Source organism: Nansenia antarctica (genome assembly GCF_963989245.1).
Source record: "Nansenia antarctica genome assembly, chromosome: 13".
Taxonomy (NCBI): domain Eukaryota; kingdom Metazoa; phylum Chordata; class Actinopteri; order Argentiniformes; family Microstomatidae; genus Nansenia; species Nansenia antarctica.
The window spans coordinates 29,853,804-29,868,803 of NC_137683.1; the positions used below are offsets into that span (position 1 = coordinate 29,853,804).

At 47.3% G+C, this 15,000-nt stretch overlaps 2 protein-coding genes across 4 annotated transcripts in view; one reads left to right on the top strand and one right to left on the bottom strand.

Annotated features, from left to right (window-relative positions):
* The window catches only part of sat2a.1 (spermidine/spermine N1-acetyltransferase family member 2a, tandem duplicate 1), a 119,429-nt gene that overhangs the window by 57,791 nt on the left and 46,638 nt on the right, over window positions 1-15,000 (bottom strand). The gene's annotated exons all lie outside the window — the stretch shown is intronic.
* Window positions 1-15,000, top strand: part of neurl4 (neuralized E3 ubiquitin protein ligase 4) — a gene marked incomplete at its 3' end in the record, with an annotated part of 28,169 nt that overhangs the window by 3,038 nt on the left and 10,131 nt on the right. The window contains exons 4-15 of one of the 2 annotated variants that reach the window (XM_080544458.1): window positions 2,576-2,687; window positions 3,026-3,114; window positions 3,563-3,635; window positions 4,233-4,518; window positions 5,032-5,213; window positions 6,114-6,199; window positions 6,700-6,862; window positions 7,682-7,895; window positions 8,479-8,570; window positions 8,733-8,811; window positions 9,140-9,315; window positions 11,551-11,679. In XM_080544458.1, coding sequence (XP_080400584.1) covers window positions 2,576-2,687; window positions 3,026-3,114; window positions 3,563-3,635; window positions 4,233-4,518; window positions 5,032-5,213; window positions 6,114-6,199; window positions 6,700-6,862; window positions 7,682-7,895; window positions 8,479-8,570; window positions 8,733-8,811; window positions 9,140-9,315; window positions 11,551-11,679 — 1,681 coding nt within the window. The remainder of the gene's footprint in view (window positions 1-2,575; window positions 2,688-3,025; window positions 3,115-3,562; window positions 3,636-4,232; window positions 4,519-5,031; window positions 5,214-6,113; window positions 6,200-6,699; window positions 6,863-7,681; window positions 7,896-8,478; window positions 8,571-8,732; window positions 8,812-9,139; window positions 9,316-11,550; window positions 11,680-15,000) is intronic. The other variant, XM_080544459.1, reaches the window with a different exon arrangement.

Genomic DNA, 15,000 nt, shown 5'->3' on the forward strand with positions numbered 1-15,000 from the left:
TTTTCCAGGATTTTTCACATCAGTGGCGGGGTGGTCACTGACGCGATTTTCCGCGTGCACGCCATTAATGCCGAGCGGCGATGTTTTATATAGAAGGTGATCAAATACCAACATATCCTGACGCTACAGCTGCAGCAGAACATGGGGAACCCGCATATAGCACTGAATATGACTGACAGATACGCCCAAGACACACACACACACACACACACACACACACACACACAAAGATAATCAGCTCATTGAATATGAAGTAGCCTACACACAGAACCGGGAACGCGCATACAGCACTGAACAACATTCGTAGAATATAAACTTGTGACTGACAGTCACACACACACACACATACACACACACACTGAAAGATTATCAGCTCATCAATACGAAGTAGGCCTACATGAGAGTACACGCACAAAACGGGCTAACGTTACTCATTAACTGTTTACACAAGTAAAATCACAGTGTGACAGTCAGATGGAGCATTCAGTAAACAACCAATAGCAAGGTAATGCATATTATCAGCTGAGAAAACCAACTTTTACCTTTGACGACACCGACATAAGCCCTGTTTACCCGTACCTCCGCTGTTCTGTTCGTGATGATTTTAGATTATTTTTGCCCCGCGCATATTCCGTCTCGTATTGTCCAAATGTGCCTAGCTGCATGTTTTTCCAGCATGTAAATCCTGTTTTGCAAGCGCGTCGCCTCGCGTGTGTTGAGAGCGATTCAGTCTCGATTGCATGCACTGTGTGGAACTTTAACGGGCAAGGTCACGTGCGGTTGACGTCCGTTTCGGACGCCAGGGGGCGAGAGAGGAACCGAAACGAGGCACCGAAATCTCTGTTGCAATTCGGTTCGGTAGGTACCGAATGTAAAGTAACCGGTACCATACCGGTACCGGTTTTCGGTACCCAACCCTAGTCAGAATGGACCTATCGCTAAGCCACACCCCCTTTGAGAACTCTGACAAACAAACAACGCTTCATTGACAGTTGACTGACTGACCGACCGTGACTGAATGACATTCAATGACTTACAATGGCGGGAGTTGGCACATTTCTGATTTCGGATTTACCACAGCATGTAATAGACATGTTTTTTTTTTAAGATTACAAGAATATTTAGTCTAGAAGCTTTTCAGTTGTTTGTCCGAGTTTTCTGCCTGTAGTGACTTTTGCTGTGATATGATTGGACAATTTCTATTTCGGGGTGTGGCTTAGCGATAGGTCTATTGCTTTTATTACATGGATGTACGGATACAAGGAGTAAAATTCTTAGGTACAAGGTTCTAAATAGTCTTTGGCATTGCAGTAGAAATACAAAATCAATAATAGAATAAGCAGGATATAAACAACAACCAATAAGAATAAGCATGATTATAGACAACAACCAACGATGGCTGCAGGCCTGTATACAGTAGCATCAGAGCGTCAATAATAGAATAAGTGATAGCAGCAGAATGCTAACCAGCATATCAACATTCTTAATGTAAACAACTACAACTAATTCTTAGTGTGAACAACATTACGGAAGTTGAGATTCAAGTATCAACTGTCAAGTTCAGATTCAAGTATCAACTGTCAAGTTCAGATTCAAGTACGACACTATGAGTCCGATTCATCGGTGACCCGTTCGACAGATGATTCATAAACGGATGAAATTTAATGAGACGTACGTAGAGTTCAAGTAAAGTGGGTCCATTTTGGACATAACCAGAGCCAACGTCTTGTAATGAATCTGCTCATCTCCATATGCTAGGGGTTTGAGGGCTGGGTGGATTAATATTTACATGCTAGTGCCGGAGGGTATGAATGAGGAAGTGTGTTTCCATTGGGTAGTGTTGGACTCCAGCCCTCTGGTGAAATAATATGTGTCACCAGCCAGTGTTCTGACCAACCAGGGCCAAAGTCATGTTTCTGTTTTTACATAATGCTGAAACTACAGATTGTAAGCTTTCAAATGATGTGTCACACATTGAAACAATGTATATGTAGCGGTAATAATAGCTGGTTAACCCCACCCCCCAACCACTCCCCCTCTAGATTGACAGCTGTCAGCTGTCAGTGTTTGTCACTGGGTCAGGTAGGCTTTTCAGGGGAGCTTAGATGGCGTAGCGGGTTAAGCGCTGACCATGTAACCGCAGGGTTCCCGGTTCGATTCCGTCCGCGGACATATCCTGCATGTCATCCCTTCTCTCTCTCTCACCCATCCATCCTTCCTGTCTAAATCTCTACTGTCTCTGTCAATAAAAAGAAAAATATGAGTGGGACTGCGTGCAATAACTTAGGCTTTTTAAGGCCTAAGTTGACAGTACATAGCTAGGTATAGCTAACATTATTACCTAGCAAGGTGTTCGTCCGTGGGTCAGGCAGCAGGCTATATCTTTTTCTTTTTCTTTTTTATTTAATGCTGAGAACATGTCTTATTTTATTAGATCTTTGATCTTATTTTATTTGATCTTGTGAAGCTTTTTAATGTACCCAGTTGTCTGCGTGTTGGTTTGTCTGTTTGTCTATGTATCTGTCTTTCATGTTTATGAAAATAAAGACAAATGTTAATCACTCAAATCTTCCAGATCCGCATCGATAAGCTGGTGGACAAGTGGTCAGGTTCCATCGAGATCGGCGTGACGACACACAACCCCAACAACCTGGACTACCCTGCTACCATGACCAACCTGCGCTCAGGTACACACCTAACACACACACACACACACACACTTTTTACATTTACATTTTTGGCATTTAGCAGATGCCTTATTCCAAAAGCTACTTACCGTACAATCAATAGCGAAATCGTGTTCACACATGAAGTTTATTGTGGAATAGATCACGTGACGTAATGTTGTGACGATTCATTGTGTGTCTCTGTGTGTCTCTGTGTGTCTCTGTGTGTCTCTGTGTGTCTCTGTGTGTCTCTGTGTGTCTCTGTGTGTCTGTGTGTGTGTGTGTGTGTGTGTGTGTGTGTGTGTGTGTATATAACTATGATGTGTGTGTGTGTGTGTGTGTATAACTATGTGTGTCAGGGACGATCATGATGAGTGGCTGTGGGATCCTGACCAACGGGAAGGGCACTCGGAGGGAGTACTGTGAATTCAGCCTGGACGAACTACAGGTAGGGTGGTCTACACACACACACACGCACACACACACACACACACACACACACTTTCACTGTATTCCCCGTTCATGTTATGCTCTACCCTCTTTCACCTCTATCATTCTCCTCCTTATCTCCCCCCTCATCCACCCCTCCCTCCCTGCCTGTCCCTCTCTACCCCCCCGTCCCTCTCTCTCCCTCCTTATCCACCCCTCCCTCCCTGCATGTCCCTCTCTCTCTCCATCCACCCCTCCCTCCCTGCCTGTCCCTCTCCCCCCCGTCCCTCTCTCTCCCTCCTTATCCCCTCCACCCCTCCCTTCCTGCATGTCCCTCTCTCTCTCCATCCACCCCTCCCTCCCTGCCTGTTCCTCTCCCCCCCATCCCTCTCTCTCCCTCCTTCCCCTCCTTATCCCCCCCCCCCCCTCCCTCCCTGCCTGTCCCTCTCTCTCCCTCCCTCTCTCAGGAGGGGGATCACATAGGACTGATGCGCAAGGCCAGCGGAGCGCTTCACTTCTACATCAACGGCATCGACCAAGGTGAGACTAGGTGACTCAGGGGACTCAGGGGAGAGACCGTCGGTTGTTTTTTGACACTGGAGAAACAGTACAAGTAGACATTTTGGGAGACACAGTGTACACACAGTATAGGGGGAAGCAGGTGGGTCTTCAGTCTCCGACGGAAGATTGGGAGTGAGCTCATCACTCAGATCTTACTGTCGAGCCTGATGTTGGATCATTCATCCAATGTGAATCATTGTCATTCATCCAATGTGATTATTGTCATTATTCTAATACGAATGCAAATCTTTAACATTTTGGATTTTCTAGTCTAGTTTCTAGTCTAGCATTGACCTCAGTTGACCTCTGGTTGACCCCTCTCCCCCCTCCCCTCTCCCCCTCCACCTCCTCCTCCACCTCCCCCTCCTCCTCCTCCTCCCCCCTCTCCTCCCCTCCCCCCTCTCCTCCTCCACCCCCTCCTCCTCCTCCTCCCTCCCTCCCTCCCTCCTCCTCCCCTCCCCCCTCTCCGTCTCCTCCCTCCTCCTCCTCCCCCTCCCTCCCCTCCCTCCTCTCCCCTCCCCCTCCCCTCCCTCCTCCTCCTCCCCCCTCCCCCTCCCTCCTCCCCCTCCCCCCCAGGCGTAGCAGCTGCCCAGACCCCCGGGGTGGTGTACGGGGTGGTGGACCTGTACGGCATGGCGGTCAAGGTGACCATCGTCCACAACCACAACCACAGCGACCGGCTGCGACGCAACAACGCCATCATGCGGGCGCTGTCGCCCGACGTGGGGGGGGGCCGGCCCCGCCCCGCCCTGGCCCTCCTCAGTCCCCCCGACCCCGACGCCCCAGACCGCCTCCTCTTCCACTCCAACTGCGGCCAGAAGGCGGCCGTCATCAGCGAGGGACGGACCGCCCTGAGACCTCAGTGAGTCTGGAGGGAGGGAGGAGAGGGGAGGAGGGAGGGAGAGGGGGAGGGGGAGGGAGAGAGGGCGCGAGAGGGGGAGGGGGAGGGAGAGAGGGCGGGAGGGAGAGAGGGAGGGAGGGAGGGAATTTATCTCAATAGAATCTAGACCTAACAAGTGGTCACTGCCAAAAATGTCTTTTTTTATGGTGATTAAGTAGAGCAACCCTGGCAAAACCCTGTTTTCGCACGTTCTACCAATGCGTGGACACCCTGCAGACAGGAAAGTAAGGAGAAGAAGGGAGAGAGGGCATATTTGGGCGAAAACGAACCCATGCCGACATGGGGCGTAATGTGTGTATAACTGTAGACCGCAGTGCTAGACCACTGGACCACCCCTGGCCATTTATTTGAGGCCGTTTATTGCAAGCTTTCGGTCCTAGACCTTCTTCAGGCATTCCTCCTTCAACAAAAATATTTTAAAAATACAAAACATCATATAGTCATCAGCTGACCCTGGTGTTTCTACCCTGGCAGTGCGACGGACGACTTCAATCACGGGGTGGTCCTGAGCAGCCGGCCGCTGCGCTCCAATGAGGTGTTCCAGGTCCGCATCGACAAGATGGTGGACAAGTGGGCGGGGTCCATCGAGATCGGAGTCACCACGCACAACCCCGCCTACCTGCAGCTGCCCTCCACCATGACCAACCTGCGCTCAGGTAAACCTTTAAACCACAACCCTAACCACAACCCTAACCCTAACCCCAACCCTCCACCATGACCAACCTGCGCTCAGGTAAACCTTTAAACCACAACCCTAACCACAACCCCAACCCTCCACCATGACCAACCTGCGCTCAGGTAAACTGTGCTACTGTTAGGGCTTTCACACCGCCAAAGAACCGTGCCGGTTTGCGTGCGTGAACCAAGTCTGGAACCAGCCGGCACATTCCGACCAAAAATAAATTGGTTAGGAGACTGAAAAGTTGGTTCGCAGCGGGAACCGAAGCGTAGAACAGTCACGTCGTCAGTGGGTGTGTCATATTCTAGGCTGCAAAGACAAGCAAGAAGGAAGGAGACAACATGTAATCTAATCTAAATCTAATCATTAGTGATCAAAACAATATCAAAAGTTTCATCATTCTCTCTGTCTTCCTCACATGCTCAGCAAACACAAACACACGCACACGCGCGCGGACATGCGCGAACGCGAACTTTGTAAGCCATTTCTATTCCAGTAACGGAACAGCTGATTAGTAAGAGAACGCATGTAGAAAGTGTCTTTTGTTTTGTTTCATAGAAAATAGTGTTTATTTTAGATACTGTAGTAGTGGAAGATATTATCCTCATTTCCAGTGAAGTAGCTGCCATCTAGTTGTGACATTTTTGTTCATCCCGCCCCTTCATCACCCAGCGTTGATGATGCGGATGGTTCTGGTTACACTGGTATGAACGCGGGCTCGTTCGCCAGACAGCATCAAGGTTCGGAGGTACCTGAACGCGAACGGGAACTGGAACGGTTCCTTGGCGGTGTGAAAGCCCTATGTGTGGACATCGAAACACACGACTAACTCTCACCTCTCCACTTTGGAATGTTTTTGTTGTTTTTCTTCTCCCAGGGACGTGGATGATGACAGGGAACGGAGTGATGCACAACGGAACCACCATCCTGGACGAGTATGGACACAACCTGGACCGCCTCAAAGTGAGTCAGACCAACACCTCTCCTCCTCCTCCTCCTCCTCCTCCTCCTCCTCCTCCCCCTCCTCCTCCTCCTCCTCCCCCTCCTCCTCCCCCTCCTCCTCCTCCTCCTCCCCCCTCCTCCTCCTCCTCCTCCTCCTCCCTACCCCCCTCGCTTTCTCTCCTTCCTCTTCCTGTCCATCCGTTCTCTAGTTGTCTCACTGCCAGTTTACATTAGGGATGCAACCTCAGCACTATGTTCAAGTCAAGACTAAAAACTCATCTTTTTAATATTGCCTTTAAATTACTAAATAATTAAGTCATGATTATATAATGATTGGAGCACTTTGAGCTGCAACGTTTGCAGGAAAAGTGCTATACAAATAAAGTTATTATTATTATTATTATTATTATTATTATTAACCTTCTCCCCCCATCTCTCCCTCCCTCTCTCCCTCCCTCCCTCTCTCCCTCTCTCTCCCTCCCCCTCACCCCCTCCCTCCCCCCTCCCTCTCCCTCCCCCAGGCGGGGGACACTGTGGGGGTGGTGAGGAAGGAGGACGGGAGTCTGCACTTCTTTGTGAACGGCGTGGCCCAGGGACCCGCGGCCTGGAACGTTCCGCCCAGCATCTACGCCGTGGTCGACCTCTACGGACAGGCCGCACAGGCCACCATCATGGATGACATGGGTGAGGGAGGGAGGAGGGAGGGAGGGAGGCCGCACAGGCCACCATCATGGACGACATGGGTGAGGGAGGGGGGGAGGGAGGGAGGGAGGGAGGGACGGGGGAGGGAGGGGAGGAGGGAGGCCGCACAGGCCACCATCATGGACGACATGAGCATGAGCATAGCATTCCACTGTGTGCTGCTCTGGTCTAAACCTCAACACATAGATAAAAGTTCAGCCTAGGGCCACTGAGTCTACTGTTTATCTGTTTATCTGTTTATCGGTTCCTCAACAACATAGGTCTGTTATTGAAGAACCTGGCCTTCAGTATCCACACTATCTTTTCTGACAACATAAGGAATGAGCACTTCTATTCTCACAATCATTTAACACACTAGAACAGCCGTGCCTTTTTTACCTACTAAAAGACCTCCTCTTTACAATGCTCAAGCTGCTACTTACACACAACCACCACTAGTTGGCCGGTGTAAATCAGCCTGCCTCCTACACAGAAAAACTGCTAAATAGCTTCATACTAGCTTATCCTGATGTGATTTTGAAAATGTAAGGATACTGGGTGGTAGAACGCACATATCTAGGACAAGTCATCAAAGAAGGGTCCTGTAATTTGATCGAGATGTCATAAAAATGTCTTTGAGACCGTATCTACAGATAGAGGCCCCATGCTACCAAGCTTTGCCCCCAAGAAATCCATCTTAGGTCCTAACCACCTCCTCCTCCTCCTCTCCTCCTCCTCCCTCCTCCTCCACCACCTCTCCTTCTCTCCCTCTCTCTCTCCCCCTCCCCCTCCCTCCTTCTCCTCCTCCTCCTCCTCCTCTAGCGGACCTCCCTCCCATCCCAGAGGACAGTCTGGAGGGTCCCATGTCGGCCATGTCTCCCGGGAGCCCCTGCTCGGTCTCCGGGGGCAACGGGCCCAACGACCTGCGCTTCCACCAGCTGCACGGCACCAACGCCGTCATCACCAACGGGGGGCGCACCGCACTCAGGCAGAACTGCCGCAGCGAGTTCAACGACGCCATAGTCATCTCCAACAGGTCAGAGAGGCTCTTAACTTCTTTTTTTTCCCTCTCTTTGTTTTGTTGTGGATTTAATTGATTCTCAGTAGATTGAGTAGAACTTATAAAGCACAAAGAGCTTAAATCAATTGGCTCAAATGAGGCCTTTCATTAAGCAGAGTTACATGAGCTCAGAGGGGAAATAGCAGGTAAAAAGCCCCCTCCTGTGAGAAGGACACATGTAGAGGAGACTCCTCCCTGATGAGGTCACTACTCTTGCTTGACCAATCATAATCATCTGCACCACAAGTTATTGTGCAACAAGTTATTGGCTTCACTGTCCACAGGCAGACTGGATTGTTAGATACGCCACAGTCATTGGCACATCTCCTACAGGAAGGGAAGGGCTTCCTTAGTGCTCGATCTCCCAGAATGTAGACAGACTTCCTTTCTCAGCATATTTGATATAAAACATTATTTTATTTGTTTTCCTCCGCTTATCTTTGCCCACTGCAGTCTGTTTGTGTGATGAGGCGTGTTGGTGTTTACACCTTACAGAGGGGAGGGGAGAGATTCAGAGAGGATTCAGTGATCCTGATTTGGTGAATGTGGTGTGTTCCAGGTGCCTTCGTGATGGAGAGCTGTTTGAGATCGTGATCCAGAAGATGGTGGACCGCTGGTCGGGGTCAATAGAAGCAGGTAAGATAATGGCAGGTAAGGTGTTTCTCTTTTACTTCATCTCAAATCCCTTCACACACACACACACACGCCGCACCTTCCTTCTCACACACACACACACACACACACACACACACACACACACACACACACACACACACACAGTGGGCTACAGAGGTGTCTGTGTCTTGTGTTCAGGGGTCACTGCCATCAGGCCAGAAGAGCTGGAGTTCCCCAACACCATGACAGACATCGACTACGACACCTGGATGCTCAGGTGAGAGAGAGAGAGAGAGAATAGCTTACTACTATCCTCTCCTATATATATTTCTAACTACCATACTTGTCATACTCTACCTATCACTTATCACTGTCATGTTATCTTATATCACTATTTGCACTTCTGGTTAGACGCTAAACTGCAATTGGTTGTCTGGTACTTGTACTCTGCAATGACAATAAAGTTGAATCTATTCTAATATTCTTAGAATGAGCTTAGAATAGAATGATCTTAGAATGAACATTCTAGATCTTAGATCTTAGAATGAACGTTCTTCTGAGCTGCTGCCTGGTCTCTCTTACCTATGCCTTCTCCCCCCCCTCAGTGGCACAGCCATCATGCAGGATGGTAACACCATGCGTAACAACTATGGGTGTGACCTGGACTCCCTGACCACGGGCTCCAGGATCGGCATGATGCGCTCGGCCAGCGGAGACCTCCACTACTACATCAACGGGGTGGACCAGGGAGTCGCCTGCACCGGCCTGCCCGCAGGGAAAGGTGAGAGAGGGGGGGAGGGAGAGGGAGGGAGGGAGGGAGGGAGAGGGAGGGAGGGAGGGATTGAGGGGGGGGCGGGAGGGAGGGAGAGGGAGGGAGGGAGGGAGGGAGTGAGGGAGAGGGGTGGACCAGGGAGTAGCCTGCACCGGCCTGCCCCCGGGGAAAGGTGGACAGTCTAGTCTTTTTTTTATGATTAATCGTTTTTATTATTTTCGATAAACAAACAATGACATCCCTCACAAGTAGGGTTGGGTACCGAAACGGGTACCGAAACGGTACTTAAATCGGTACTTTTGATAAAAAAAAAAAATCTATATAGAAATCCAGGATTTTTCACATCAGTGGTCACTGACGCGATTTTCCGCGTGCACGCCATTAATGCAGAGCGGCGATGTTTTATATAAGGTGATCAAATACCAACATATCCTGATGCTACAGCTGCAGCAGAACATGGGGAACTACAGCACTGAACATAGGTTACCGTATAATATACATGTGACTGACAGATCCGCCCAAGACACACACACACACACACACACACACACACACACACACACACGGTGAAAGATAATCAGCTCATTGAATATGAAGCACACAAGAGTACACACAGAACCGGGAACGCGCATACAGCACTGAACAACATCCGTAGAATATAAACTTGTGACTGACAGTCACACACACACACATACACACACACACACACACTGAAAGATTATCAGCTCATCAATATGAAGTAGGCCTACATGAGAGTACACGCACAAAACGGGCTAATTAACTGTTTACACAAGTAAAATCACAGTGTGACAGTCAGATGAAGCATTCGGTAAACAATCAACAGCAAGGTAATGCATCAGCTGAGTTAAAGAAAACCAACTTTTACCTTTGATGACAGCGACAGGAGCCCTGTTTTCCCGTACCTCCGCCGTTCTGTTCGTGATGATTTTAGATTATTTTTGCACCGCGCATATTGTCCTGTAATTAGACCATGCGACCACAGCTTCCGTGTGTCTCTTATTGTCCAAATGTTCCCTGAATTTTAGCTGCATGTTTTTCCAGCATGTAAATCCGTTGTCAATAAAAATTCGACTCCAATTCTTTCCCCCTGCCAATAAAACGTTGTTAAAGTGATGGAGAGACGCAAAGGAGAGGGATTTCCTGAAATCCATATTTCCCGCTAAATTCAGACCAATCACAAAACTGTTTTGCAAGCGCGTTGCCTCGCACTTGTTGAGAGCATTCAGTCTCGGGATTACATGCACTGAGTGCGGTTGCATGTAACGTCCGTTTCGGACACCAGGGGGCGAGAGAGGAACCGAAACGAGGCACCGAAATCTCTGTTGCAATTCGGTTCGGTAGGTACCGAATTTAAAGTTACCGGTACAGGTTTTCGGTACCCAACCCTACTCACAAGTAACAGTTGACATTGGACAATAAATAAAAAGACAGCAAATAGACAAACATAACAAAGTGGTGATGGACAGTAGAACTACAGCATTGTCTGACAGTCATAATTATAACAGTTTACTTTTCTCTTTCCACGTTTTACATATTGGAATATTGCCATTTACCACACCAGTTTTACATTGGTCTAATGGAACCAGTTTACACACCAGTTTTACAGACTTTTAGCATTAAGACTAGACACAAGACTAGTAGCTCTGGTCAGTGTAGTATACTCTGCATTCCAGGTTTGTGGTGGTAAATCCCCCCTCTCCCCTCTCCCTCTCTCTCTCTCCCTCTCTCTCTCCCTCTCCCCCCTCTCTCCCCCCTCTCTCCCTCTCTCTCTCCCCCTCTCCCTCTCTCCCTCTCTCTCTCTCTCCCTCTCTCCCCCCCCTCTCTCTCTCTCTCTCTCTCCCTCTCCCCCCCTCTCTCCCCCCCTCTCTCCCTCTCTCTCTCTCCCCCTCTCCCTCTCTCCCTCTCTCTCTCTCTCCCTCCCTCTCCCCCCCCCCTCTCTCTCTCTCCCCCCCCCCCTCTCCCTCTCTCTCCCTCTTCCCTCTCTCCCCCCCCTCTCTCTCCCCCCCCTCCCCCCCCTCTCTCCCTCTCTCCCTCTCTCTCTCTCTCTCCCCCCTCTCTCTCTCCCTCTCTCCCTCCCTCTCCCCCCTCCCTCTCTCTCTCTCTCTCCCCCCCCTCTCTCTCCCTCTCTCTCCCTCTCCCCCCCCCCTCTCCCTCTCTCCCCCCTCTCTCTCCCCCCTCTCCCTCCTCTCTCCCCCCCCCCTCTCTCCCCCCCCCCCCTCCCAGAGGTGTATGCTGTGATCGACCTGTACGGTCAGTGTGTGCAGGTTTCCATCACCTCCTCCTCAGGGCCTCTGGACAACAGCCTCTGTACCAGCAACATCACTGAGAAGACCTTCCCCATCCACTCCCCAGGTACCAGGGCGTGTGTGTGTGTGTGTGTGTGCGTGTGTGTGTGTGGGTGTGTGTGTGTGTGTGTGTGTGTGTGTGTGTGTGTGTGTGTGTGTGTGTGTGTGTGTGTGTGTGGGTGTGAGAGAAATGTTAGATTTTAGACCTACAGTACTAAATAGTGAAAATATCACCGCTCATCCGTGATCAGACTTTACTGAGGTGCTGGAACTGAAGAGTATCAATATTTGATATGCATTTGCAAATAATTTATGCAAAATAACAGCATCCACACATCCGTGTGCAGGTGATCGATCATCCGCACACTCAAAAAGTTTGGATTGCAATAGTTTATTGTGAGCTTTCGGTCATAGACCTTCTTCAGGCATGAAGCAGACAAGTGAATGCAGTGGTTTCAAGGGTTCAAACAACATCACTTGATTTAGCCAATGCACACCTGTGTCAAATATTTCACGTAGTGGCTAGGCATCATGGGAATTGTAGTCTTAGATTTAGTGGACTACAAAAACATACACAAGTGTTCATGTGACAGGAAACACCAAAAACTAATATTTACAATATATATACTTAGCAGAGCATAAAAACAATAGAGAAATGACACTACTCGAATGCTGTTACCATATCGCTTCCCCTCATCCAACTCTGTGTGTGTGTGTGTCTCTGTGTGTGTCTATAACTATGATGTGTGTGTGTGCAGGGGCGCCGCTAGAGATTCTGGGCCCCATGACAGAATATAATTTTGGGCCCCCCCACCTAAACCACCCATCAACCTAAACCCAGTTGAAGTTGATGAACTATTGATGCACTGCAAGAAATCCAATGATGGACATCTTTTGTAAATGTAAAATTACAGTTAATACAGGAATCAACAATTCAGCAAAGAAATCTCAACATTCTTTAACTTATTAAATTAAGACTTGAACAACACAAGGACAAAAGTATAATTAAATGAAGATTGGAACCCAATTATAAAAGTATAAATCACACAAAAAGTAAAATATATAATTTTAATGGGGTGGTATTGTGTCTAAATAAATGTAGATCTTATAAAGATCAGTTGGCCATAATACTGTCAGGATTAGATCAATGAAGAATTACAGCAGAGAGATATTTACTGACTCAGCATTGCTTGTTTCACACAAAGACAAACGTGTCTTATACAAGAGGGAGCAACACAGACATGGTGCCAGCGAAATTGAATGTGAAATGGGAAGATTTTTATTTTTACACTGCGGCAGTATTTAGTATACCTGGAGAGCTAAAAACTATATCTAGCCTAATGCACAACGATTCAAGATAGGAGTAAAGAGATCAAATCAAATCAAAGCTAAACGCTGGGCCTTCTTAGTAGCAAAATCTTTAATAAGATCCTTGAAATCTAGTGATGAAGCCAACTTGCTGTGCTGCTGTCATTGTCCTTTGTTCTTCTTCTGCCTCTTTACCTCTTAATTTTTTTAATTTTAATTAATTTTGCCATTTAGCAGACGCTTTTAATCCAAACAATTACGAATTACAGGGACATTCCCCCTGGAGTAACTGAAGGCTAAGTGCCTTACTCAAGGGCACACAAGTAGTGGTGAGGTTTCAGGCGGGATTTGAACTTGCAACTTTCCAATCACAAGTCCAACTCACTATCCACTACTAGACCACCACTACCCCCCCACCTCTGCTCTCCTCTCTGGCTGCCTTGCTTGAAGTGGGCCCTGGCATGGAGTATCCATAGGTACATAATTCATAATAATTCATAATATGTCTAATATTGTCTATAATAGTATTAACATAATAATACATACATTACACCAGATTAGCTAACTTAAATGTTATCTAGCTAGCCAACAATATTATTAAGATGCCAGTGGTCAATGTTATTGCAATTACTGGAAGAACTATTAACTAAATATGAATATTAGCTAAAGTTGTATTCAATGCTTGCATGGTAATGCAGCATACATTAAAATATTCAAAATATGTTTGTTAACCCCAAACTCCTACCACTCACCTCCTTCTCCTTCAACTGGGAGGCTGCATCTGTGCATGATGTCATTAGCATGTAACATTATACTAGTTAGCTAGCTATAGCAAGAGTGCATAGCTGCTGGATACAAATCCACTGAGCTCTAATAACCTATATTTGGACCAAAATTGCCCTCATCTCATACATTTAACTGAAATTATACTGACAGTGCACTGTAAGTTAATTATACTTGAAGTTAATGTTAATTAGCTATAGCGAGCTAACTAGATCATCCACGCAGTGATTAGATCACAGATTTTTTTACTTTTCTCTTTTGAGACCCTGACTTTGGCTTTGCCTTTCACGACATCGTCCACGCACGCACACGTACACGCACACGTACATTTGATGCATTTCCAATCTGGCTGTCCTCCATCTGTCCCACACACATACTACAGCAGGACATGTTGGTCATGGAAACCTTGTCAGAATATTGGCGGCAACGTTCCTCTAGTCTAGCAGCTCGCGCGCGGTGGACTGAACCATGCAGTGAATAAATAGAGGGGTAAATAATAAGGCTTCATTTTGTTAAACATAGAGAAACAAAACTCCAGTTTGTTTCTTTTGTGACTTTTTTTAATACATAGAATTATAATTTGAATTCGGCTACATTAACGTCCTTATGATAATAATAATATTATTTATAAATATAATATATTTTTTTTTAAAGATTCTCATGGGCCCCTGTCAGTGCTGGGCCCTTAGAATCGTCCTAACTTACCACCCCCTTAGCGGCGCCCCTGTGTGTGTGTGTAAACTATGATGTGTGTGTGTGTGTGTGTGTGTGTGTGTGTGTATAACTATGCTGTGTGTTTGTGTATAACTCTGATGTGTGTGAGTGTGTATAACTATGCTGTGTGTGTGTATGTGTGTGTGTGTATAACTATGATGTGTGTGTGTGTATAACTATGGTGTGTGTGTATGTGTATAACTATGCTGTGTGTGAGTGTGTATAACTATGCTGTGTGTGTGTGTGTGTGTGTGTGTGTGTGTGTGTGTATAACTATGATGTGTGTGTGTGTGTATAACTATGCTGTGTGTGTATAACTCTGATGTGTGTGTGTGTGTGTGTGTGTGTATAACTATGCTGTGTGTGTGTGTGTGTGTGTATAACTATGATGTGTGTGTGTATAACTATGCTGTGTGTGTATAACTCTGATGTGTGTGTGTGTGTATAACTATGCTGTGTGTGTGTGTGTATAACTATGATGTGTGTGTGTGTATAACTATGATGTGTGTGTGTGTAAACTATGATGTGTGTGTGTATAACTATGCTGTGTGTGTGTGTATAACTATGATGTGTGTGTGTGTAT